The sequence below is a fragment of the Oryctolagus cuniculus genome, chromosome 9 (assembly GCF_051225735.1).
Source record: "Oryctolagus cuniculus isolate XC-2025 breed Fujian yellow rabbit chromosome 9, ASM5122573v1, whole genome shotgun sequence".
NCBI lineage: Eukaryota > Metazoa > Chordata > Mammalia > Lagomorpha > Leporidae > Oryctolagus > Oryctolagus cuniculus.
The window spans coordinates 81955886-81983585 of record NC_142875.1 but is presented as its reverse complement, the minus strand read 5'-3'; the positions used below and the strand labels follow the sequence as shown (position 1 = coordinate 81983585).

Sequence of the window (27700 nt, the reverse complement as noted above, 5' to 3'; positions counted from 1 at the left end):
TGGCATAGTGGCTAAAGCCACTGCCTGCATAAGGGTGCCGGTTCATATCCCAACTGTTCCACTGCTGATCCAGCTCTCTGCTATGGCCTGGGAAAGCAGTAGAAGATGGCCCAAGTCCTTGGGCCCCTGTACCCGCGTGGGAGACCCAGAAGAAGCTCCTGGCTTCTGATTGGCACAATCCAATTGTGGCCAATTGGTGTGTGAACCAGCGGATGGAAGACACTGATATCGCTCGCTCTCTCTCTCTCCCGCTCCTTTCCTCCCTCCCTCCATGCCTCCCTCCCTCCATCCCTTCATCCCTCTTTGTCTCTGCTTCTGCCTCTCTGTAACTCTTTCTTTCAAATAAACAAGTAAATCTTTTTTAAAAAAAAAAAAGTCTATTTTGGTACTAAAAATTTTTTGAAACCCATGCATATGAGGGGATCTTCAAAAAGTTGTTGGAAAAACATACTATGAAAAAACAGTATGCATGGGTTTCAAGATTGGGGACACCAAAATAGACTTATCTTATATTCCATTTTCCCACAATTTTTTGAACTACCCATATATCTATTTATTTACCTATAGATCTGTGGACTGATTGTATATATACAGATGCATATATGAATGCATGTACATATAGTTATCTATGTGAACAGTCTACCCGAAGAACGTCACCATTCCTCTGATTCCATTCTCCACCTGTACTATTTCTTTATCCTATTTCTCTGTATCTCAGCCTAAAATTGCCTTCTCTTTAATCTGCTTACCGCACTCCCTTCTTTATAGTTAGTCCCGCCATGTGCTGTGTAGGTACTTGTACACATGCTCATCTCAACCACTGACTGTCCACATCTGGGAAGCAGAGACACCTGTTCATCCTCAGCGACGATCTTACTGCACTGAACACAGTAGACTTTAAACTGTGTATTCAGCCAGTAAATTAAAATAGAAATATCACAACCGCAGGGGCAGATTAGCTGTCCTAATGCCACCCACCCCATTTCTCCTTCTTTCTCACTAAACCATCATGGAGGACATCCGTTTGCCCTGTTCTTGACAACCCTTGTAAAGAAGGAATGCACAGAGACCGTGCTCTTCAGAGCTGCCATGTTACCAGCTCCAAGGGGCTCTTGCCACCAGCATCCATGGTGGGCTCCAGTGTGTACCACGGAGTCGAGCCCAGCAGGCCTCCTGACACCATGGTCACCACTAGATTAATAGTCGTTTGATGAGAGTCAGTGACACTGTGTAACAGTGTTCTTATTGACCGGGGGAAAGCATAGCTTATACTGAAAGCATGCTAAAACAGGGGCGAAAGAATACAAACCAAGCTAAGAGGAAGATAAGGTCATTGTATCAAAAGTCTTTACTGAGGAAAACTACTACAAGTTACCATCAGCCTAACCTTCAGATTCTCAAGAGTCAAAATAAAAAAAAAGAAATCTGTAGAAAATTTTAGAACCTTCAGAGTGTTTTTTTAATTATTCACTAGGAATTATTAACAGAAAGTACTCTTAAATTCCAAGAAAGATTTATCATACTGGTTTTTTTTATTTTTTGAAGATTTATTTATTTATTTGAAAGGCAGAATTACAGAGAGGCAGAAACAGAAAGTCTGAGGGGGAGAGGGGGAGGGAGAGGGAGCTTCCATCCATTGCTTTATTCCCCAAATGGCCGCAATGGCCAGAGCTGGGCCTATCTGAAGCCAGGAGCCTGAGCTTTTTCCACATCTCCCATGTGGGTGCAGGGGCCCCAGGACTTGGGCCATCCTCTCCTGTTTCCCCAGGTCATTAGCAGGGAGCTAGATCAGAAGTAGAGCATCTGGGTCTCAAACTGGTATCCATGTGGGAGGCCAGCTCGCAGTCTGTGGCTTTACCTGTTAGGCCATGGCACTAGCCCCAAAATTTAGACATTTCATGGCTCTAGTTTTTCTCTTGTCAGAGATATTTCCATGGTATATTTTTTTTTGTTTATTCATTTATTTTCCTTTTTATTTTTTTGAAAGGCATAGAGACAGTGACAGATAGAGAGAGATCTTCCATCCACTGGTTCACTCCCCAAATGCCCACAACAGTCAGGTGTGTGCCAGGCTGAAGCCAGGAGCCTAGAACTCAATCCAGGTCTCCCACATGGGTGGCAGGGACCAAGTACTTGAGCAATATTCTGCTCTCTCCCAGGGAGTGCGTCAACAGTAAATTTGATTGGAAGTGTAGAGTAGGCAGGACTCAAACCAGACATTCCAATATGGGATGAGGACATCCCAAATGGCGACTTAACTGCTGCACCAAATGCCAGCATAAATATATTTCTTAAAATATAACCCTCTGATGTTGAAAGACTATTCAGTCTACTTAATCCTTCAAACTCCCCTAGGTCCCAGACCCAGAATGAGCTTCCCCAATCCAAGAAGGCAAAGAGAAATAACAGACTGGATTCTCAGGAGTCGGTGTCTTCCTGTTCCCTTTCCAACACCTGCTGTGCTGCACTGTGGTCTCAGTCTTCTCCAGAGGCAGGGGAAGCACCTGGAAGGGGTTTGCTCTTCTCTTTCATCCCAGCCTCATAAACTCTGCCTAACATCCCTTGAGATCTTTCTCAAAAAGGAAAAGGCGAGGCTTGCCATCCGTTGGATGACTGCTGCCCTGCCCGGCTCTCCAGAGCGCAATTCAGTGCTGACGTCCACCACGCTTGCTCAGTAGCTAGGAGTGCCGTGGAGCTCCCAGGCAGGAGGAGAGCTCCAGATGCGGAGTTCTTCCTGACCCTGTTTTTGATCCTTGCTGAATGATGTCTGGGCTCTGCACGCACCATTCGTAGCTTTACATTTATCAGCATAAACATGCTTAAAGAGCTTCTTCAGAAGCTAAGAGTTTTGACACACTTCTAATTTCACAAGTATCAGTCTGATTGAGATTGTAACATGGCCCAGTCCATGTGAGACCTACCAGATGTCCTAGATATTCTGTGTTATGGATTCACAAAGCAATAGCTGCAAAGATAAGATAATGAAGAATGTTTGAAGCACAAAGCTGCTGGTGTGGTGAGGGGTGGAGGTCATGTTGGTGCAGCTGTCAAGATACCACTTGGGATACCAGTGTCCCGTAGTTCAGTGCCTGAGTTCAAGTCCTGTTGATGCTTGATGCCAGCTGCCTGCTATTGTGCCCCCTTGAAGGAAACACATTATGGCTCAGGTAATTGGGTCCCTGACTCAGACTGAGTTCCTGGCTTTGGCCTGGCCCAGGCCCACCTGTTACAGGCACTTGGGAGAACTCACTCTGTCTGTATTCCTGTCTGCCTTTCAAATAAATAATACTTTAAAAAAAAAAAAAAGGTTAGGATAGTTATTACATTTCTACAATTCAGCAACTGAAATCACTGATGCAATGCTCTGAGGTTACACCCGATAGACAGCAGGCAGTGCAATGGTGCGTCCAGCACTTTTTCCTGAAACCTTGCTCTTTCTCCACATCCTCATGAGGACTGCTACGTCCCTGCTTCTTCGAGTAGTCCAGAGGGAAACAGAGTGGTGATCTGTTGTCAGCTAGGTCAGAACATTCAGTCTGTAATGAAGGGGACATGCACGTTCTGGCTTAAGTTTTGCAGATATCTCTAGAGAATATTAGTTCTTTGTTTTGTCTGCAAATGTGAGGGATCTTCAAAATGTTCAGAGAAAATGTGTATCATGGAGGCCAGCATTTTGGTACAGTGAATTAAGCCACCACTTGTGACACCAGCATCCCGTATCCGAGTGCTGGTTCAAGTCCTGGATGCTCCACTTCTGATTCAGCTCCCTGCTGGTACTCTTGGGAAAGATGCAAAAGATGGCCCAAGTACTTGGGCCCCTGGCACCCATGTGGGAAACCTGGATAGAGCTCTAGATGCCTGATTTCAGCCTGACCCAGCCCTAGCTGGTTGTTGCGACCATTTGTGGAGTGAACCAATGGGTGGAAGATCTCTTTCTGTGTCTCTTCCCCTGTCTCTGTCACTCTGCCTTTCAAATAAATAATAACAAATCTTTTTTTTAAATGTGTATCATGAAAAAAACTATGCATAGATTTAGAAATTTTTTGCACCAAAATATACTTAGCAATTCGATCGCTTCTCGGCCTTTTGGCTAAGATCAAGTGTAGCAATTCAAGTTTTACATGAAATTTTTGAAGTACTCTCATATATTAAGTAGCTAGAACCTGCTGTATATCTCTTATATAAAATAAATATAGTCCTACCATTGCATCCACATGTCCCCTAAGCCATACTCTTTCTCTGCCTTCTAGGTAGTTGGATGATAAATATGCTGTTGATTTCCAAGTGCCCTGAAGAGACAGGGCCTTCTAGAAATTCTAGGTTGAAGCATAACAACTAATAACTTAGAGTTGGATGTTGTCTTGCAGTTTGGGAAATGCTCTTGCATGATTTCTTTTGATTCTCCAAGAAAAAAATCAATCAAATAAAAGGTGAAGTATTATTCCCTTCTGCCAGTTGTGGAGAGAGGGTCTCCAAGAAAATGAGGGTCCTGGCCATGGTTGATGAACTAGTGAGTGATAACTTGGTCTACATCTCACGTTCTGCCCCATAAAAGGCAGCATGGCCCTGCAAGTGTCCCTGTACTGCCACCTACCTGTGGTTGACACTGGACAAGCTGTTTGCCGTCACTGGGCCTCAGTTGCCTCGTTGGTAAATTATGCTCATCTTGTAGATGCCCGAGCCAGATTCTGTAAGATGCTGTGTGTGAAGTTACTTCCTCTTTCTTTTTATTTTTTCGGATTGCTTCTTAACAAGCCTCAAGAAGGACTGAACAGGAATCCCTCTGGTTATATTACAGCCCAACTAATACCTTTCCCTGAAAACTCTGAGATGTAGCCCAAGGCTTGTTATGAAATTACTTTTGGGTATTTCCGATTCTATCTATTTTCACTTATCTAGGCATTCAGCAAATATTTTTGGTCACCTATCATAATCTCTGAATAAAGGAATCATATGATTCAGAATGAGGCCCTCTTTCTTTCCAAAGCAAATGTTATAGTTTTCTCTAGTTCAATTAAAATGTTAGCCATCAAGTTTTGAATTTGTACTTTTGAGCAAACATGATCACGAGTCCCTCTGATAGGAGAGATGTTTGGAGCTCAATTATTATAATATTTCTTTAAGAAAGCGTCATCAGAACTAACTAGTAAACAAGAGTATATGTTTATGAGTCACAGCGCATGCACATACACATTGATATTTCATGTGCTTCTTGTTGTCTTTGAAGATTTAGCAATGTCATCAGGGCCCACACCCGCCTGGAGTCCAGATACAGCAATAGTTCTGGAGGGTCATATGACGAAGACAAAAGTAAGTACCAAGGGGCTGGGGGCTTCCAGAGGGAATGCAAGTGGTTGGGCAATGGAAAACTAGTATTTAGATTATTCTAGTTACAATTATTTAAAAAGACCGATAAATATTAAATAACCATTTAATCCAACCATGCAAATCAGCATGCAGAAGCATCTTGAATGTGAAAAAAAATCAAGCAGTGAACAAATCGAAATCAAAATTAAAAATTCAAACTACTAACCAATCCCATATTTTTGTATTCTTGGCATTTTTCCTTGGTGATGCAGTTGGGGACAGGCCAGTAAAATATTATCCCATTAGAAAACAAATATTGTGGTTTGGTTTTGTACCTGTTTTAGGAGTAGATTTAACATGTAAGCTTGGTGAGCCTGCTTGCCCAGAACAGGGTCTGATTGCACATTGAACCTCTCAGTAGCTGAGTGAACACTGCTAAACTGGCAGAAGGCTTTGTTCCAGCAATTTCTCTGATTTGAGCAGCTGGGAAAACCAAAAAGGTCAATGCATTCATTGATTTGTCCTAGCCACAGACAACTTCAGTAGATACAGAGCAGGTATAGAGAATTGTTTGGTATGAGTTACAGGAAGTCTAGAACCAAAAAACTCTGCCAGGGACATTTAGGTGTGCTAGGGAAATCAGTAAACTATGCTCTGGAATTAATTGTTTTATTTTGGTGAAAATCCCAAGTAAAGTGGTATTTCAAGAGTTAAGTGCACTTTGTAGTTATTGTTTTTAATATTTTTTAAAGGAAATGTGCAGAGTTGAGTAAGAGGTAAATAACTCCAATGACCCCATATTTCAGTTTCCCTTACTCTACTTCCTGTTGCATAGGCAGGTAGTTCTCTGCCATCCAAAATAGCAGTGGGAGGAATGTCTATAATCCATACATAATTGTTTTAATCTAGCTTTGGTTATGTTAACTATGCCCCTATAAACCTTTGTGCTGGAGCTATCATTAAGAGGCAAAACTAAGCTGTTTATATTCTCCCTTCTTTCTGTGCCCCATCAGGGATCTGTACCATCCAAACACGGAGCCATTAGTTCCAGAAGGAATCAATTTTTGCAGATGAGAGTAGTATCTGAGAAATGGGGAATTGTCATTTAAGAGAAGTCTGATTACTGTGGCAATATTTGGAAACCCAAAATTTGAGAGCAGAAAAGTTGAATTGTGAATAGATTAGCACTCTAATCCTGACTTCTCAGAGTATGACCAGCATGGTACAGCAAAGCCTAACAGTCCATGGCTATGGTTGTTACATTAGGAATATTGCTATACTTTGGCTATCTGGATTACTTTACAGTAGCTATGAATGTATAGAATGTACACAGTAGAATGTATAGTATCTGTACATTCTGGGTACATGACATAGAATTTGATAGAAGAATTATAGTGAATAGAATCTTAGAGTCCTCTTGTTCTGAAACCTCATATCCCTTATATTTATTGAAATAGTGAATTATAGGGGATAATTTTAATAAAGTGAGGTAATTATGCCATTGTAGAAACTGAAATTGCTGACTTAAAGGACAAAAAAAATAATAGAAGTATTTGTGAAGAGAAAAAAAAAACTAGTGTGAATTCAGATAACACATTATAAAAAGTCCATTATTGTCATGTGACCTTTATTTTATCTAGAAACATAGATATAAATGACATATTAATGGGAAAATTTTGAATCTAGGTTGTCATTTAGTTGTATATCAAAAATATCCTTTACATGATTATTCCTATTTATGAGGTTCATGACAACAAGTTTAGACACTGAGATCATATATTTTAACTTATTCATGTTAAGATAAAATAAAATCAAGCTACCCAACAGCCATCACAGAATGTTCCAAAAATATGTATGAGGATCTTTTCCCCAAGTGTTCAAGGAGTGCTATCTCTTTACTTTGTCCTAGAGGAAGCAACATGTCTAACAGGACACAACTACCCATAAGACTTTAGGAGTTGGGACCTCTCTGATGTGTTATTGTTCTAGCTACATAATTATGGATATGCCACAAGAGAGGTGAAGGTTAGGAGGCTTAATTCCAAAACCTTAGGGCCAGATGTCTGGTCTGTGCAAAGAGTTGATTATTTTCTCCCTAATTTACTGAGGGGATCAGCAGAGATAGGAGGTCTAAGAAGGGGTCAGCAGAGATCAAGTGGTCCCATGCTTCAATATCTGGGTTTATTCAAAAGCAAACAGTATGCATAGTTTCTGAAGTGTATTTTATATTAAAAAAAAAAAAAAACCTTGAGTGCAATGGACAAGCAAATTGATTTAGACCTAGATCTATAATGTAGCGTTCTACCAATATTGTGTAAGCTCTCCCCCTGCCAAAAAAAAAAAACTACTTAAAATACCTGGATTATTTTCCAAGGTCACGGGCTAATGTATCCGACCCCATAGGAAGGATACAACCAGTTAAGCAGAAAAGTAGCTGAGTTATAATGGTTTAAACCTAAGATTTAGGTCACACTAATTCTTCTCAGCAAATCTTTGCTGATTGGATATACATGTGGGATCTTCAAAAAGTTTATGAAAAGTGCCTTTTATCAAACAATTATACATGGATTTTAAAACTTTTGTTCCAAAATAAACTTATCTTTTTTTTTTTTGAGTTTTTTTTTTTAACTTTTATTTAATGAATATACGTTTCCAAAGTACGAATAGTGGATTACTATGGCTTCCCCCCCATACCATCCCTCCCACCCACAACCCTCCCCTTTCCCACTCCCTCTCCCCTTCCATTCACATCAAGATTCATTTTCGATTATCTTAATATACAGAAGATCAGCTTAGTATACATTAAGTAAGGATTTCAACAGTTTGCTCCCACACAGAAACATAAAGTGAAAAATAATAGATGATTTTTTTTAATGATGATGAAATCAGATCAGACCTATTGTCATGTTTAATCCCAGTGAGAGTCAAGTTGGGAGTTGATAGTTTCTTTTCTTTTCTTTTTTTTTTTTTTTACAGAGGATCAGTTTAGTATGCATTAAGTAAAGATTTCAACAGTTTGCACCCCCATAGAAACACAAAGTGAAATATATTATTTGAGTACTCGTTATAGCATTAAATCTCAATGCACAGCACATTAAGGACAGAGATCCTACATGAGGAGTAAGTGCACAGTGACTCCTGTTGTTGACTTTACCAATTGACACTCCTGTCTATGGCATCAGTAATCTCCCTATGCTCCAGTCATGAGTTTCCAAGGCTATGGAAGCCCCTTGAGTTCTCCGACTCTTATCTTGTTTAGACAAGGTCATAGTCAAAGTGGAGGTTCTCTCCTCCCTTCAGAGAAAGGTACCTCCTTCTTTGAAGACCTATTCTTTCCACTGAGATCTCACTCACAGAGATCTTTTGCCAGAGTGTCTTGGCTTTCCATGCCTGAAATACTCTCATGGGCTTTTCAGCCAGATCCGAATGCCTTTAGGGCTGATTCTGAGGCCAGAGTGCTATTTAGGGCATCTGCCATTCTATGAGTCTGCTGAGTATCTCACTTCCCATGTTGGATCACTCTCCCCTTTATTTATTCTATCGGTTAGTTTATATTCCATTTTTCCATGGCCCTTTTTGAAGTCCCTTCATGTATATCCAAGTACATCATTAAAACCAAAAACAATTCACCCTTCCTTATTGAAAATCTCAAAAGTTGTGCTTGTTTTTTGTTTCCAATATTCTCTTCTTTTGGGTCCCCATTCAAGATTTATTAAAGAGCAGCTAATTACTTAGCACTTCTACTGACTTATCCTAGATAGTTATCCAAGAAGTTGATTTGCTGAAAGTGGGACATTCTGTGGGTCAATTGGTGAGAGTCTGAACTGATATGAATTACTAGTGTACTTGCTTTAAGTTTGAGCTAAAATTGCCATGGCAAGGCACAAAATTCTAGTTACTCATTTGTCAGTGCGTTAGAATGAGCCGACAGTCACTTTTTAAGGAGATCCCTGACCTTACCCACTAGAACTCCCTTAGCTCATTTCCCTGGAGAAGTGGAATGTTCGTTCTAGTGCCTGGCCTGGTTTGAATCCTGAGTTGTCATAATAGGAGGGATCCCCTCCACTAGCTCTGCTAACTGTTAAGATCAATATTCTATACTAGACCAGCAGCATTGGTCAACTACAACCATGCACCACATAATGACCTTTTGGCCAACAGCAGACCACAGCTATAACTGTGGCTCCGCCACATACTGTAGATGTGTAATAGGCTATATCATCCAGGTTTGTGTAAGCTTACTGTATGATATTTGGACAACAAAATCACACAGGCACATTTCTCTGAGTATGTCCCTGAGGTTAAACAATGCATGATTGTACCTCTTGATACCTTTCAGAAGTGACACTGAAAAAAACAATATTTGAAAGGGAAATGCCTAAAGATGATGTACTACATCCTTCCTCTTACTATGTTAAGCTTGTCCCAAGATTGTCTTAAGCTTGTGCCAGCTTGTCTTAAAACCTAGACCTGGGTCATTATCAAGTGGCCCCCTATAGAATTACTTACCTTGAATATCACAGGTCTATCATGAGAGCATTATGAGAGATAAAGCCTCACTGCTTTGCTTACTTGAAAGATAGTGTTGATGAAGTTCATTCATTTAAAAATATTTGTTGATCCCCTACCATGTGCCAGGCACTGTGGTGGTACTTGGGGAGCAACAATTACAAAACAGAGAAAGTTCCTACTCTCGGAGCTTGCATTAGAGATGGGGGAGGCAGGGCTGGTGATTCAGCCTGACAGATTAAGAGCCAGCAAGTAATTGGCTGGGGATGGATTTAAATACAGTGGGCAGAGAAAGCCTCTGTGATAAGGTGAAGCAAAGGGGCAAGTCAGGCAGGTGCTTGTGGAAGAGCATCCCAGCCACAGGGAACAGAGGCAGCTCAGAACCTGGCCTGATCACAGACAGCAGGGAAGCCAGGCGACTGCGACAGAGTGAGCAGAGGAAATCAGCAAAGAGAGGTGCAGCGCGGGGGTCTTGGAAGTGCTTCCAGGCCATGGAGTGGATTTCAGATTTCATTTTGAGGGTAAAGGGAAGCCACTGGAGAGTGCTGAATAGAGAAAGAGATACAGCTGAACTGTCTTAAAAGGATTTCTTGGGGAGGGGCAAGGATAAAAGTAGGAAGACGGTTAAGAGCCCATTGCAAGAATTCTTGTGAGAAATCTCATGGTAGCCTAGACCATGAGAGTCAGGATGAGGATGAGTGGCCATCTTAATAGGTTTGGAAGGCAGAAATCATCAAATATGATGATAACACTAAGTTAATTAACCTGGTTCCCCCTCTATAAAATAAGGATAATAGTAATATGTACCTATTATTATACTGCTTATATATAAGATGCCTAGAATAGTATCTGGCATAAAGTGAGTACTCAGTGTTAGTTCCTAATGTTATTTTTATTATTATTTCTACTACTATATCATCATCATGATTATGAGTTGGCTGTGGGAAGTGAGTGGGAAATCAGGAATGACTGTGAGGTTCCTGTCCTGAGAAGACTGGAAATTTGGAATTGTGTTTTATTTAGATGGGAAAAACTAGAGGAGCAAGTTTTCACAGTGGCGGGAATTCACGTGATTTAGTGTTTTCCTTTTTGTGTGTCTGTATTTTCCTTTTCTCTATAATGAATAGCTATAAATTAGTAATCAAGTAATAACCAATCAAGTAATTGCCTAAGCAAGGAATTCTAACTCATTTGATCATGTAATTCATAGTCACCAAATTGAAAGGTTGGAATGTTATTTTTACAAGCATGGCATCTGGAAAATTCTTTCTAAATACACTGAGAAGGGAAGGCAAAAATCGTGTCTCTCTCACCCTACAGATGATCCAGTCTCTCCCTACACGGGCTGGTTACTAACTGTTACAGAAACCAAACAGCCGCAGCCCTTACCCATGCCCTGCACTGGAGGATGCTGGGCACCCCTGGTTGACTATCTCCCAGAGACCATCACTCCCCGGGGGCCACTCCATAGGTAAGCTCCATGGGCCAGGAGAGGGAAACAGCCACTTACCTTTGAGCTTCTCTGCCTATGAAACCAGAGAAACCACTCCAGTTCCCATCAGATTAAAGGACGTTTGAAGTCAGTAGGATCGTGTCTGACTTGATTATCAGCTCCCAGCAGAGTTTGGTCACCTGTGAACCCATGTGCAGAGCCACCTTGTGATGATGTCCTCTTGACATGGGTATTTGTTCTGTGATGCTTTAGAGACTGTAAACAATTTGAAGAGAAGGACCTTGTCTTCACTACCTCTACCCCAGAGCTTTTATTACCTGCTAACCAGCAGATGCTCCATTATGCAGTCAACTCAACCAGTATTTCTTCTTACTATGGGGCTGCATGCTGTCAGAAATTAACCTTGGAAAGAGCATTTAGCTGGCAATTAAGGTGACTGTATCCCATATCAGAATGCCTCAGTTTGATCCACAGTTCTGGCTCCTGATTCCAGCTTCCTGCCAATGCAGACTCTCAGAGGCAGCAGCAGTACCTCAAGTAATCGGACCCCTGCCACCCACAAGGGAGACCTGGATTGAGTTCCTGGCTCCCAGCTTCAGTCCAGCCCAGTTCTGATCACTGCAGGCATTTGGAGTGAATCTGTAGATGGGAACTCTCTCTGTATCTCTTTACCCATCAACAAAAATTTCTTTTTAAAGAAGTTGACCTCTGTTTTCCCTGAATGTGAGGTTTAAATAATTATTGAGCGAGATATAATGGTTGTAGTTAATGGTGACTTCATAAATCTATCAGTGCATTTCCATTCTCTCCAGAAGTTGCATTAATTTCATTATTTCTTGGATTAGGTGCAACATTGCTGTAATTTTTATGACTGAGATGGTGGTGGATCATAGTGTAAGAGAAGATTGGGCTCTCCATCTACCATTATTACTCCATGCTGTCTTCTTAGGTAAGACTGGATCGGTAGGACCTTTAACCTGTTGACTCAGAAACATAGGAGTAAACCACAGAGATTTCCTTTGATATTGACATCCTGCTTCCCTCTTTTCTGAGATATTTTAGTCTTTTCCATTTTTCATTGGCCTTTTTGTGACATTTGCTCTAAAATTTCACTTGATCGTTGTTTAAAATTGCTCTGTTCCTACAATGTAAATCCAGTGGTACCTCGCTAATGCGATATCTGTAAAGATATCCAACCCAAGTTGAGCCTTTTTGAGGATCTTTGATTGAAGTAATACACTTAAAGGCATGAGACATAGTGCATAGAGAGAAAGAATGCAGAGCACAGAGGACCAGGCACTGGGCTTCAAAAATACCCAAACTGTGGAGTAAAATGTAGAGTAACTAGCTAGAAAGTGCCAGAATTTTAGGTTGAAAGAGACAACTAAAATTAGAATCCTTCAGTAACAGGGAGATCCAAACAAGAGAACATCTCAGGATGAAAGAATGCTAACCATGTTCAGTGCTACACAGAGGTCAAGAAAAGTCCATCTGTCAGCCTTTTATGAGGACATGTGATATAAAGAGTAAAGCATTTTATTTTTCCTAAGCCCAGCTTCTTTATGTTGGTAACACAAGCAATAACAAAGGAAAGTAAACATTCTTTGAACGTGTTCCTCCTGAATATCTGGGAATCTTTACTATCCCTGGAATCTAAACGGGCTTAACTTTTGTTTATACTAAGAGATTCCACGCTTTTGTTCCAGGTTTGGACCATTACCGGCCTGAGGTCTTTGAACACAGCAAAAAATTGCTTCTGCACCTCTTGATTGCCCTCTCTTGCAACAGCAATTTTCATGCCATTGCTTCTGTGCTCCTGCAGACTCGAGAGATGGGTGAAGCTAAGACTCTAACTGTTCAGCCAGCTTACCAACCTGAATATCTCTATACAGGTAATGAGAGACGCCACAGAGAGCCTGCAGACTGGCACAAATAGGAAGGAAACTGCAGGTGTCAGGGGAGCCCAAAGGAACTGTTCCCATGTGATTGCCTCCAACTTCCCAGCACAACAGATCCGTTCACTCAGTGTGAACTAGCCTCTCAGAACTCTTCTTCATTATGGAATAATTTTAAGTATATCTTCCTTGTGATTGTAATTGCTATTTCCATTAACATGTTCCGGTTGATGCACTGGAAATTCAGGTGCTCATTGGCCAAGAGCAGGAGTCTAGAATATTGAGGGTGAGAATGGAGACAATCTTGACCATCTCATTCTTCATGAAAGCAGGTCTTGGCCAAGGTGCCAGGGGTGATGCATGTGTACCTTCCAGTTGCCATGAAGGAATCTTCACTTTATTGAATTTTTCTAGATGGCACAATTTAGTGGGACCCTATTGAAAACCATTGCTGTTTTGAAACTAAAATTGTCTTCTTAGAAATGAGAACAGAAGGCATTAACTGAGCCAAAGAAATGACTGTGCCACGATGAGCTATGGAAAGAAGCCATTGAATTTTCACCTTGGAAGTCGCTGGTGTTGCTATTCATGAAAATGTGGCCAAAAGAGTTAACCCATGGTTCTTATTTAGAATGAAATGTTTAGAGTATCTTAAAATGATAACGAAGATTACCAACTCACAGCGCTCAGGGCTACTTTTTAAACTGGTCATTTTATACATGACATGGGCATTGGATATGGTATGGCATTTTATGTCATAAGTGCTGCACCACAAGAGCTGGCTAACCAAATAGTTTCTTCACTATGAAAAGGATGCAAATTTTGCTCAATATATATGCATAGCACTGTCTTGTCCTCTAGCCAATATTAGCAGATTTCTTTGGAAAGCAACAAGTCCTCATTAACTCTGAGATGGAAGGCCCACTGACCGAGCTGAAGCTCTTCATTTGAACCAAGCCACACTTAACTGCAAACAACCCATCAGTAGCTTCTCAGGCACACAGAGCTCTTTTTACTATAGATGCTTAATTTTTAAAAACTCTGAGGAGTTCTTAGAGTTCCAGTTCTAATTTCTGGAGATACGGATGTATTCCATAAAGTATGTGGTCTTAGACTTAGAAAATTGTAGTCTGTGAAGTGATGTATCTCTGAGTGTATCAGTTTTGTATTCATTATACTGCTGATGTGATATAAAATGACTTAAAGCAAGAATTTACTTTAAAAAATAAAAACTGCATAATACCATATAGTCTATAAGGAACAGATATTCAAACACATGAGATTTCCTTCTTTATACACATTTATTGAACACTGAGTTTGAATTATACTTGCTAAAACCTGTCTGATAGGAATTATTGTCCTCACCTTATTCTAATAGGAAACTAAACTATAAGGCATTATATGAACCCCTGAGGTTACGCTGGCACGGGCAGAGATGCTATTAAAACCCAGAACTCATCCTAATTCAGAGTCTGTAACACAGGACTGTGTAACTTTTAGTGATTATTAATTAAAGGAAAAGCAGTGCTCGCTCACATGTGTACATTTTCATATCCACATCCTAGCCAGAGATATGAAATGTTAATCACAAATGGAATGGGGACAAAACATAATATTTGTATATATAAGAGATCTTCAAAAAGTTCATGGATTTCAATTTTTGCACCAAAATACTGATCTTTCAAATCAAAATTTCCTTGAACTTTTTGAAGTCCCCTTGTACTATCTTTTTTAATATCATGCAACATGCTTTATTAAAACATATTAATATACATATAACATTAAGTTTCTAGGAAAGCTTACTCAAAAACACTAAGTATGACCTACTCATCAGCCACTAAGTGACTGTAAGCCTCAAAAAGCATGAATCATGTTCATTTACAAGTAATCAGTTGTTGAACTGTTCCTTGGGATGACCTGTGCACCCGTGCAAACACACATATTGCTTTCTTTCATGGAAATCATCAACTAAAACATCGGAGTGGAAAACAGCAGATCACCCTTTGTTCCCAGACACATGCTAGTTTCTACAGTAGCCCAAGTGATTTTGTGAAGAAAAGCTTTCCAATCTCACTTAATGATAGTCATTGCCTAAATCAGATGTTTTCTGCCCCAAATGTCCATAACCGCATACTTGTGTTTGCCCCTCTTTACCTTCGTTAAGCCTGCGGACAGTCAGCCTGCCTAACACACAGCCTTTCTCCCACCAGGTGGCCTTGACTTCCTGAGAGAGGATCAGTCCTCCCCAGTGCCAGACTCAGGGCTCAGCTCCAGCTCCACCTCCTCCAGCATCAGCCTGGGAGGCAGCAGTGGGAACCTCCCACAGATGACACAAGAGGTGGAAGACGTGGACACGGCTGCTGAGACGGACGAGAAAGCAAACAAACTCATTGAGTTTCTGACAACCAGGTAACACGGGCTTGGGCCGAGGCGTGCTGCCATTTTCTTGTGGGTCTTTAGGAAGAGTGTCAACACTCCAAACCACCCAGATGGAAAAGTGGCCCTGGAACGCTACCCAAGTCCTGTTTCCTTGTCTAAATTGCATCCATGAAAGTTGTCTCGGCTCCCACTGATACGGCAGTTGATGGATGGGGAGATTGCAGGTGTAATTACACTGCAGCAGATGGAGACAGGAGCTGGGAGCACCCCGTGGTGAGCGTGACTTTAACTGTCTAGAGGAGCTGCCAGGAGCTGGGAGTTCCAAGACTTGGCAAAGACTGGCGCTCTGGAAACCAAGGATATTAGCCACAGTCGACCCAGGAGCAGCTGCTGAGGGGACTGTTGTCTGCTCATGTGGTCCAAAGAGTCCTTTGTGACTGGAAGGCAGAAATCAGAAACAATAGGAAGCATGATAGGAAAGGACTCAAGCGGATCAATCAAAATCCAGGAAAAAGGCAAGCAAGCTGTCCTGGTTTCTTTCTTTCTTTTCGTTTTTTTTTTGTTTGTTTGTTGTTGTTGTTGTTTTCAAATCTTCTAATTAACAATTTAGCTCAGAAGCCTTCAAAGTTTCTAGCACCCAAAAATGTAGTAGTTGTGTAAAGGCCTTGCTTCCTATGGCCTGGGGCATGCTCTCCTTGCTCAGTGAGTTACCATCTGCAAACATAGTCTGTTTATATGATTTATCTCTTATCTCACAAGATTTTTCTTTCTTCAGCGGATGCATCAATTATTGCAAACACTGGGGCAAGAGCATTTGCCTTTTCTCACTTAGTGATTCAGGTTATGCTATGCACCTCTCAGCTTAATATGGGATTTAAGATGTGGGAAGCTTAGGAAGGAGGCTGCTGGGCCCTCCACACAGTGTGTGAGCACACGCGGGGTGCTTCCGGGACCTGAATGGTTTGTGGAGAGGAAAGACAGTTGTCACCACTCACTGTCAGGAAATTCAGTTCCCTGAAATCCTCTCGCTTGGCTGCACCTCATTCTTACTGTTGAAAGCCAAGCGGATGGCAGAGGCTCTGTCTTCAGTGTGCTTCCGCGGTGTCTGGCAACTTGATGATCTGATCCTGCTCCGAAGCCTTATCTCTACAGATGCTAAGATGTGAAAATTGAATCTGTGTCTAAATCTATATTTCATTTAACATTGTATATCATTTTGTTTAACACGTATGTAACAACTACAGTATGGCAAGCACTGTTCTGGTGAATTGGGAGGTTTTAATTTTATAACTACATGTAATTTAAAAACCTAAAAAAAATGCACCCATATATTTAGCCAGATATGTTTTGAATATGCTGGTAAGTTTCATAAGACAAAAATATAGTCCCAAACTAATTATTAAAAAATTTTAAAAATATATTGTACCTTTTGCGTTAGAATTGCATGTATGATTTTTAAAAGTGAAATTAAGTTTTCTTGATGACATTTTGTGTGTTTTGTTTAGGGCATTTGGTCCGCTTTGGTGCCATGAAGACATCACTCCCAAAAATCAAAATTCAAAGAGTGCTGAACAGCTCACTAATTTTCTACGTCATGTTGTGTCTGTATTTAAAGATTCCAAATCAGGTACCTCATCCTGTTGGTCCAAATCCCTCATTCACCATTTCTCTGTAATGGAGCTCGCTCTCCCTTTAGGACTAGAAATGTTATATATGTGGTCCTAACTCTTGGCATCTCCTGGCACGTATTCATATGAGGGGGTGTGGAGAGGAGGTTAAAGCTCTCGGCAACTCTTGGCACAAATTCATATGTTAAAGCTCATTGCCAGGCATAAAACCAGGAGGCACCAGGCCCCAAACGAGCAGTGTGTCTGGATGGCCCATCCTTCCATCCAGGGTCAAGCGGAGGCAAGGTGGAAGGAACGTGAAGAACTTCAATGTCATTCATTGTGATGGGCACAGCAAAGGGCAAAGGCATCCAGAAAGAGGCCAAGAGTCTCCTGTGAAAAAAATCAAGGTTGTGTGGTTTGGCTGGGAGTCAAGACCCTCACTGCACTAGCAAGACTCACAGTAGGGTGTGACCTCAGAACCACACAGCTGGGAGAGACCTAATGAGGAAGAAAAGGATGGGTGACAGGCAGGGAGGAGGGATACATAGTAAGAGTGAGAAGGACTGATATTCAATGAGAACTTCCAGTGTGTCAGCAGCCATTTCCCCGTGTGTTACCTTTTACTTGATTCCTTGAATGGACAACGTATTGAAAAGCTGCAAGTGTTGCTGAGGATGGGGAGAAAATGTTTGTGCATCGTTGGTGGGAATTAAGATGGGGCTGCTTTGGAAAACAGTATGGTATTCCCTGAGAAAACTGACAATAGAATTACCATATGATCCAGCAGTTCTACTTTGGGTTATATATCCTGAAGTGGAAAGCAGAGACATGAAGAGATACGTGTGCACCCCTGTTCTCTGCAGCATCATTCACAAGTGCCAAAAAGGTGGAGGCAGTCGACACACCCACCAGTGGAGGGATGCGGTGTACGCCCACAGTGCGATTCTACTCAGCCTTAAAAAGGAAGGGAATTCTGCTACACGCTACAGCACAGATGAATCTTGAGGCTATCAGGCCAAGTAATGCACCAGCAGCAAACAGACGAATGGATGATTTCACGTATAGGAGCTACCAAGAACAGTCAAATTCACTGAGACAGAAATTAGAATGGTAGCTGCAGGGTCTGAATTATGGGGCCACTGAGGAATTGTTTAACGGGTGTGAAGCTTGAGAAGATGAAAAAGCTCTGAAAATTAGCTGCACTATGATGCTGAATACATTTAAATATTACTGAACTGTATGCTTAGAAATGGCTATTGTAAATTTTAAGTTATATGCAGAAAAGCTCATTTCAGATACTGCCTGAGTGACCATTAGCACATGTGTGTTTGCATTGTGCTTTATCAAATAACCTCCCAAGCTCGCTTGTTCTCCTTGTTAAACTGTGCCTGAGCCAATTTTGTTTAAATAAGGCCAAGAGAAATAAATCTCACTGACCTACCTGTAAAAAGCGGCGAAGGGTGAGTGTTGCAGAGCGATGGGTCAAGCCGCCAGTTGGGAATCCCACATCTAATCAGAATAGCCATTCAGTCACAGCTACTCCGAGCTCAACTCAACTTCCTGATAACACACCTGGGAGGCAGTGGGTGAGGGTGCAGAGCTTGGGTCCATGCCATCCACGTGAGAGACCCAGATGGATTCTGGGCTCCAGGCTTTGGCCTGGTCCAGCCTTGAATGTTGTAGACATTGTGGTGGAGCAAAGCAGTGTATGGAAAATCAACCTCTCTCTCTTCCTTTCTCTCTCTCTCTCTCCCTCTCTCACTCCCTCTCTCTCTCTCTGTCTCCCTGTGCCTTTCCAATAGATGAAAATAAACAAACATTTTTTTTAAATGTTCAGCGTGGTTAAATATGGAGTTGAAATGGTCAAGCTGTTCTTTTTAAAAAAAAGTTTGGTGATAAAGCATGCTTAGCTTTAAAAGCGTTTGCTAGCAATTCCTGTGCAAATGACCATTCAGTATCCTGACACAGAATGAGTGCTGTTTTAATCATCATAGATAGCATCGTATTTTTTAACTGTTTATCCTCAGCCTCATTCCTTTCAGATCCAGCTTGGCCTGGGCTGATTCGTGTGTGAAGTTTAAACTTCGTTCCTCAGCATGATGTAAAAACTCTCTCTACAGATTTTTTTCACACCACGTTGGCAATACTGAATGTAGTTTGCTGGCTTTCCCGGCCGCTCTTGACAGTCGGCACATTTTGCAGATTGAAGCGTTCCAGATTAGCCCACATCTCTTTGTAGTACCATAGAATACCTATTTAAAAACAAAAAATGCTGACAAACTGAAATAAGGAATAGGATTGCCGTTTAATCTCCCCTTTGGAATTTGTTTGAAATGTTAGAACCTCAAAAGTCAAATTGAACATAGCCCAAAGATAAAATACTGTTTGTAGGTGAAGCATTTATTTCTCTAAAACCTTAATTGTATGAAGATGTGTGAATGTCTTATACTGAATTCTCAGGTAGTTCAGGCTGCCTAAGGTTTAAGCATTTGGCACCTTGATCAAGCTATTTTTAACCATGGGCTCTCCTTGTACAACCGCTTTCTGCCTGTTTCCACTGCATGCCATAGTGTGCTCCTGGAAACTGTGTTCCTCACGGTAGCATAGCAGCTGTGACAAACAGCCCCCAGAGCTCAGGGTATTCCTGGACTGTGTAACAGGGGAGCGAGGTGATTGGCAGGTGACCTTCATGCAGTGTTTCAGGGACCCTCCAGCCTGACGTCATGTAGCCCTCTGAGCTCAGAGGCCATAAAAGCCCTCCTCCAGCCAGCAAGTGGAGGTGAGCATGAGTGGGGGGCTACCGGGGATGAGTCCATACGCCCAGCTCAGTGGGTTGTCCAGTGCTTCTCCCTGCATCCGCTGGCCAGAAATGAGGTCCATGGTCACACCTAAATGCAAGGAAGTCTGGAAGATAGAGATTCAGTGTAGCTGGAAGGAAAGGAAAACTTCTTCTTTTGCCAGAGAACATTGTCACAGTGCCTGGTGGGGTTCTGTAGAGTTTTTGCCTTGGTTTGGTGTTCATTACAGTTTAAACCAGCTTTTGCTCATTGCTAGAGGCCTCACTCCTCATATAAAAAGAGTTAAGTACGAAAATATGTCTTGAAAAAACAAAGATGTGAAACCCTTTTTGAAACATGGTCCATTCCTAAGTTGTGAACTGCTTATATAGGTTCAGTGCTGTATGTAACCCTCTGAAGATGTCCAAAGCCCTTTTGCAGGACCCTCTGTGTGCTCTGCAGGACAATTTAATTTGATTGATTGATTGATTTGAAAGGAAAGGCAGAGAGAGAGAGAGAGAGGTCTTCCATCCGCTGGTTCACTCCCAAAGTGGCCACTGGGCTGATCCAAAGCCAGCAGCCATGACCTTCTTCTGGGTCTCCCACAGGGGTGTGCAGTCCCAAGGACTTGGGCCATCTTCTACTGCTTTCCCAGGCCATAGCAGAGAGCTGAATCAGAAGTGGAGCAGCCAGGACTTGAACTGGGGCCCACATGGGATGCCGGCACTGTAGGTGGCGCCCTTACCAACTATGACACTGCGCCGGCCCCAGGATAATTTTCTTATACTGTAATCTGTCTTTAGGGCCAGGAAGCCAATGTCATGCAATAGCCCGGGGGTCCGCTTTCCTGTGACATCCAAATGTGACTCAGAGGCCCCCAGGTTGTGGTTTCACTGGGTCCTTTATCCCTTGTGGTTTGAGTTTCTCCTTGCTGAAAGGCATGGCAAGTAATCAGTTTAATGGCCAAGAATTCAGTCATGAGGTTTATCTTACATTTTCTTTTTTTAAGATTTGGGTTATTTATTTGAAAGACAGAATGAAAGAGAGGAAGAAATGGAGAGATAAAGAGATCTTCCATCCTCTGGTTCGCTCCCCAAACGGCTGCAATAGCCAGGGGTTGGCCAAGCCAAATTATCCAGGTCTTCCACATGGGTGGCAGGGCCCAAGGATTTAGGCCATATTCCACTGCTTTCCCAAGTGCATTGGCAGGGAGCTGGATCAGAAGTGGAACAGCTGGCATTCAACCCGTCACCCCAGTGAGGGTTGCTGGTGTCAGAAACAGCAGCTCAACCTGCTATGCCACAACACCAGCAACTTAGATTTTCATTTCAACCTTCGCAAATGGTTTTCTGATGATGTGAAAAAAAGTTTTAAATTACAGCTGCCATCTTTGCAGCGTCTACATCTCAATATCTGCATATTTATAGCCTGTTTCAAAGAGCTGCAACTTTGGCACAGGTCATACTTGTGTTAGCAATTGCCTGGATCCACTAACAGCTTTCCTCTAAACTCTAACAAACTCCCATGGAAAAAGGAGCGAATGTATTCTATGTAAAAAGTCGTACAGGGCAGCACTTGGTGCAGTGGTTAAATCACCACTTGGGACGTTGGTATTCCGTATTAGAGTACATGGTTTGAGGCCCTGCTCTCCTGCCTCTGATCTAGTTGTCGCTCCCCGTCTTCGTGGAGGAACGACACAGGACCCTGCGCTGTTCTTTCGTCTGCTCGGCCCTCCCCGGGTTTGCTGCTGGTTCTTCCTGGGTTGGCTACTGTCCCTTCCACCTCCGTGGAAGGGGGGTTCCCGCTGCCACATTCCCCACTTCCGCAGGGGAGCGGCACACCGCCGGCCGGCTCTCTCGGGGGCTGCACAGGTGTTCCCCTTAGATGTTCCTGGTGCATGTTGTCTCTCTCCTCCTTTATAGTCCTCTTCCGCCAATCCCAACTCTGCTACCCACACGCCGAGTACGCTGCTCTCCTCCAATCAGGAGCAGGTCCTACAGTTTCTTGGTTGAACTGGAGGCAGCTGCGTAGAAGCTGTTACTCCCTTCTCAGCGCCATATTGTGGGAGAGCAGATGCATAGAATAAGCCTTAATTCCAGTAACTCAGTCCAGTCCGGGTTGCTCCCCACACTAGTTTCCTGCTAATACACACTCTAAGCTGCAGCAGATTGTTCAAGCACTTGTGTCTGTGCCACCCATGCAGAAGACACAGATGGAGTTCCTGGTCCTGGATTTGGACTAGCCCAGCCCCTAGCTGTTGCAGGCATTTAGAGAGTGAACCAGTGAATGGATGATTTCTGTCTACCAATCAAATAACATGAAAATAAATACAAACTTTTGAAAGTACAGAATGATATAGAAAAATAGAAGTAATAAATAATAATACATTTGGTTACACAAGTGTGTGTCAGACATTATATTAGGTACTTATAAATGGTTTAATTTTCACAATTAGCCTATGAGATAGATGCTATTTTTCTGTTTTTAAAAGGATTTATTTATTTATTTGAAAATTAGAGCTACAGAGAGAGTGGAAGATAGGTCTTCCATCCACTGGTTCATTCTCCAAATGGCTGCAACTTCCAGGGTTGGTCCAGGCCAAAGCCAGGACCAAGAGCTTCATCTTGGTATTCCACGTGGGTGACAGGGGCCCAAGAACTTGGGCCATCTTCCACCACTTTTCCCAAGCCATTAGCAGGAAGCTGGATCAGAAGTGAAGCAACTGGCACACAAACTGGCCCCTCTATGGGATGCTGGTGTTGCAGAGGGTGGTTTTACCTGCTGTGCCACATGCCGGCCCCAACAGATGCTGCTGTCTACAAATGAAAGGTTAGGAAATAGGCTTATAGAGAATACATCTGTTTCCCAGAGTCACAAAGCCCCAATTCAAAACCAAGGCCCTCTTGTCCCATGGTCTCTGCTTATTTATTTTTTATACTACAGTATGCCTCCATAAGATTTATTCAAGATTTGAGCATTTTTTTAATGTTTATTTATTTCCATCTGCATGAAAGGTGGAGTGACAGAGAGAGGCATATTTTCTTTCTTATATATAAATATTTATTCATTTGAAAGAGTTACACAGAGAGAGGAGAGGCAGAGAGAAAGAGAGAGAGGCCTTCCATCCGCTGGTTTACTCCCCAATTGGCCACAACGGCCAGAGTTGCACCGATCCAAAGTCAGGAACCAGAAGCTTCCTCCTGGTCTTCCACAAGGGTGCAGGGGTCCAAGGACTTGGGCCATCTTCTGCTGCTTTCCCAGGCCACAGCAGAGAGCTGGATTGGAAGTGGAGCAGCCAGGACTTGAACTGGTGCCCATATGGGATGCTGGTGCTTCAGGCCAGGGCATTAACCTGCTGCACCACAGCGCTAGCCCCAGGTAGGCTTATCTTCTATCTGTTGGTTTATTCCCATAGTGCATCCAACTAACAGGGCTAGACCAGGCCAAAACCCAGACCCCAGAACTCCATCCAGGTCTCCTACTTGGGTGGCAGGAGCTCAAGTACTTGGGCCAACATCTGCTGCTTCCCCAGATACAGCAGCAGGAAGCTGTCTCTGAAGCTGAGTGGCAGGATCTCAGATCAGCACCCCAATATGGGATGCAGGCATCCAAGTGGGAGCTTAACCTGCTGCCCACAACACGAGCCCCTGTGTTTATTTTTAATGAGTAGCTGTTTAAACCCACAGGTGACTGTGATGCCTGAAGGTGCAGGGTGGAGACCAACCAACTCTGGTTCTTCTGGCCTAGGTTTCCACCTGGAGCAACACCTGAGCGAGGTTGCCCTGCAGACGGCGCTTGCAAGCTCCTCCAGGCACTATGCTGGCCGATCCTTCCAGATATTCCGGGCCCTGAAGCAGCCTCTGTCGGCGCATGCCTTGTCCGATGTTCTCTCGAGGTTGGTGGAGGTGATTGGAGAGCATGGAGATGAGATTCAGGTAAGGACAGAAGACCACTGAGGTCGTGCAGCGGGAGCTGGCTCATCACAGTGAAGGAGTTATGACTACCACCTTCTGAGCCCTCTTTGACCAACTATTCCAGCCATTTGGAACATTTTTTGAAAAAATTAGGTTGATTTTTAGATTGACCAAACTACCCCAAGGTGAACATTGTTCTAGAAATGCAGGGGGTGGTACCTCTCTGATGCCAGCCAATAATGAAATCGCTTGGTGGCCCCTTTCTTGTAGCTGCTGTTGGTTTTATTTCGCAGGTGTATATGTTGAGGGATGGGGGAGGAGAGTTTAATTTTGTATTGTATTTGCCACAACCTAGGATGCGGTTAAACAGTCTTGCCACCCAAGAGCAGGGGTCTCCATCCTATCAGTGCAAAACACTGCCCTCCTTTAAGCTTAGCCTTCATTAGGCTGGCAAGATCTAAAAAAGGAAATGAGAGTGAGTGCCACAGCAAGCCTGGGCAGCTTGCAGGTTGGAAGCCAAGGGCATTACAAACCCTGAAGCTCAAGTCAAGCCTTTCTTTTCCATCAGAAAAGTTCCTGCATCTCGGGAAGCCTGCATGCCTGCAGACTCTGCCTCCATTTTCTCCTGATCATCACAAGTGCTGTCTGAGACCTCAGGGAGGCACAGCTCTCCCTACACCCCACCTCAGTCTCTGGTCTTCAGACATTGCAGTTCTGTATCTCAAACATCCATCTTCTCACCCAGCAGGGGCCATAGTTAACTCCTCCCTGTAAGATTTCCACCTCTGGGCAGAGTTGTGGCACCGTAGGTTAAGCCACCGCCTGTCACATCCCATTCCATATGAGTGCTGGTTCGAATCCCGGCTGCTTCACTTCCAATCCAGCTCCCTGCTAATGTACCTGGGAGAAGAATAGATGATGGCCTATGTGCTGGAGTCCTAGCCTCCCATGTGGCAGACCCAGATGGAGCTCCAGCCTCCTAGCTTTGGCCTGGCCCAGCCCCAGCCATTTGGGGAGTGAACCTGCAATGAGAGATCTCTTCCTCTGTCTCTCTTCTCTGTAACTCTGCCTTTCAAATAAATACAATCAATCTTAAATAAAAACAAAAAAAAAAAAGTCTATCCCTGAGAAGACCTAGGGAAATAAATCTTTATGAGTATCTGCTGATCCCTAAGCCGTCTGAATTTCCTAAGTGGCCCTTAATATTTGTGTTTAGGCTCATAAATTAAAGCAGCAATGGTTGTCTTGCTTTCAGTGATATTAATTATTGGAGTAAGTTTGCATTGTTAAATTTATCTTCAGGAAGTTCACAGTGGCAGGAACTGCACAAAATGTTATCTTTGCATGTTTGGCAGGGTTATGTAATGGAAGCACTCCTTACTTTGGAAGCTGCTGTGGACAATTTGTCTGACTGCTTGAAGAACAGTGATCTCTTAACTGTATTATCTCGGTGAGAATCATTTTAATGACATTTTGGAATTAAATAGACTGTAAATGAATATGTGGGCTGTCCTAGACTTTGGGCAAAGTTTAAAGAACAAATCTAGTTTTTGAAGCTTATTTGTGGCCTGAAAAGTATATATGCTATTTTCTTAAAGAACAAAACAAAAATAACACACACACACACACACACACACACACAGATTGACACAGGATATAAGTACTCTAAAACATCAGAAAAACGGATACCAAATGTTATCTCTGATACAAATATTAATGAATTTTCTATTTTTAAGTCTGGGTATTTTTCAAATGTTATATAATCATATTTATTGGTAAACAGATATCACTTTTAAATAAATATATACCATGTTCATCTAAAACATTATTATAAAAATAGTTGGAATAAAGGGTGACTTTACTTAAGAACTCCTACCTTGCAATATTTTTGTTTTCTCCTGCTAAAGTTTGATAGCAGATTTGAATTCATCCATTATCCCATATTTTCTTTGTGTGATTGAGCTCATCCTGCTTGACATTGAGTCAGTAATGTTATTTTATACCCCACTGGGCCTTGTTTCATTTTTAAGTTGAGCATTTTTTTCATGGATAATCTTGGTATGATTTCTAATATCATACGTATTTATGTGAACCTACAGATTATCTAAATCAGTAAAAAAATGGCAAAAATAGTGATAGAGTTTTATCTTTTCATCACAAACAGACAGAAATCATTTTCATTTTTATAAGGTCAAAAAAAGAATTCCTTTGCTTTACTAACTCCTTTCCAGATAACAATTTTCATTCCTGCCCTCATATCAGTCAATCAACAGAATGTTTAAGTTTGCAACTATCAGGTACATTGTATTTCATGATTACCCTTAACCCAAATTCAAACAAACACTAAATGCAGGATCAATCAAATTTTAAGGCCAACCCCTGTTTTCTTGCAGCAGTGTGAAACATCCAGCCCACAGGCTGTTTAAGGGTCACAAAATCATCCGGTCTGGCCCTGCCGAGGCGACTGCAGGCAGGACTTGAAATTCAGTAACATAGCAGGCTGATTTTTAAGTTGATCATTTTGTATGGCCATGAATGACGTTGTAAATATCCATGTGATCCTTAGCAGAAAAAGGTTCCCCACCCCTGCTGGAGGTTCAGTAAGTGAGAATCAACACAGGGTTCTGTTTTGTTGGTGAGAGTTAACCTTGTTGTGTTTTCTGTAGCTTTACCAATAAGGAAAAGAAATTGAAATTAGTATTCCTGAAGAATGGCTTCCCTTTGTTGTTTCTTAGTGGGCTTGAAAATACTGGTTTTTCGCCCAAGTACACTGTTGTCCTGTTAAACCTGCTTGTTTTTATACCCAGCTCTTCATCACCAGATTTAAGCTCCAGCACTAAACTGACAGCAAGCAGAAAGAGCACAGGACAACTAAATGTGAACCCTGGAGCTGCCGGTGGCAGCCCCACGACCGCAGAACGCAGCCGACACCAGAGAAGCTTCTCTGTGCCCAAGAAGTTTGGTGTTGTCGACCGATCCTCCGACCCACCTCGAAGTGCCACGCTGGACAGAATCCAAGCTTGTACCCAGCAAGGCCTCTCCTCAAAAACCCGGAGCTCGTCCTCCTTGAAGGACAGTCTCACGGACCCATCCCACGTGAACCATCCAACCAACCTGTTGGCCACCATCTTCTGGGTCACTGTAGCCCTGATGGAGTCTGACTTTGAGTTTGAATACCTCATGGCCTTAAGGTTGCTGAATAGACTGCTAGCACACATGCCGCTGGACAAAGCCGAGAACCGAGAGAAACTCGAGAAGCTGCAGGCACAGCTCAAGTGGGCTGACTTCTCAGGGCTGCAGCAGCTGCTGCTCAAAGGCTTCACGTCTCTCACCACCACGGACCTAACCCTGCAGCTCTTCAGTCTGCTGACGCCCGTGTCCAAAGTCTCCATGGTGGACTCATCCCAAGCCATTGGTAACGCCGACGTCATTCGTTCTCTCGCAGTTCTCGCGGTTGCTGTGATCATCATTAGCTTGATGAGATCATCTGGGCTGACTGCTTTCAGCAATTCTGCTTAGGAAGGGTTGTTTGGGAATAGTTTGGCTTTTTCTTTGACTATTCTACATAATATAACCCTTTATATTACGTTTTTGCCGAGCAAGAGCATAAAAGAGGCAGAAATTATGGAAAAGGATTAGAGATTTTGTTGTCCTCTGCAGATCAGATTGCAGGCACTGTTTGCTCATTCCATTGCTCTTCAACAGACATTCCCCTACCTCTCTTTTTTCTTCTTCTTACCTCCAAAACCTTTTCTTTTTCTTTGTCATCTTTTTCCTCTTGAAAAATTCTCTTAGCTCCTGACTGTTTTGAATTAAGCCAAATCAAACAGACCAGATTTTTAACACCATGGTTTAA

General features: G+C 42.5%; 1 protein-coding gene and 1 pseudogene across 6 annotated transcripts in view; both read left to right on the top strand.

Moving 5' to 3' along the window:
• The window catches only part of FRY (FRY microtubule binding protein), a 499640-nt gene that overhangs the window by 411002 nt on the left and 60938 nt on the right, over nucleotides 1–27700 (top strand). For all 6 annotated transcript variants that reach the window (XM_008273531.5, XM_089304252.1, XM_002720581.6 and 3 more), the window contains 9 exons: nucleotides 5228–5310; nucleotides 11137–11287; nucleotides 12115–12218; nucleotides 12976–13161; nucleotides 15375–15573; nucleotides 17049–17170; nucleotides 23678–23865; nucleotides 25200–25294; nucleotides 26652–27259. In XM_008273531.5, coding sequence (XP_008271753.4) covers nucleotides 5228–5310; nucleotides 11137–11287; nucleotides 12115–12218; nucleotides 12976–13161; nucleotides 15375–15573; nucleotides 17049–17170; nucleotides 23678–23865; nucleotides 25200–25294; nucleotides 26652–27259 — 1736 coding nt within the window. The remainder of the gene's footprint in view (nucleotides 1–5227; nucleotides 5311–11136; nucleotides 11288–12114; nucleotides 12219–12975; nucleotides 13162–15374; nucleotides 15574–17048; nucleotides 17171–23677; nucleotides 23866–25199; nucleotides 25295–26651; nucleotides 27260–27700) is intronic.
• LOC127487188 (U2 spliceosomal RNA) lies at nucleotides 4071–4144 on the top strand (annotated as a pseudogene).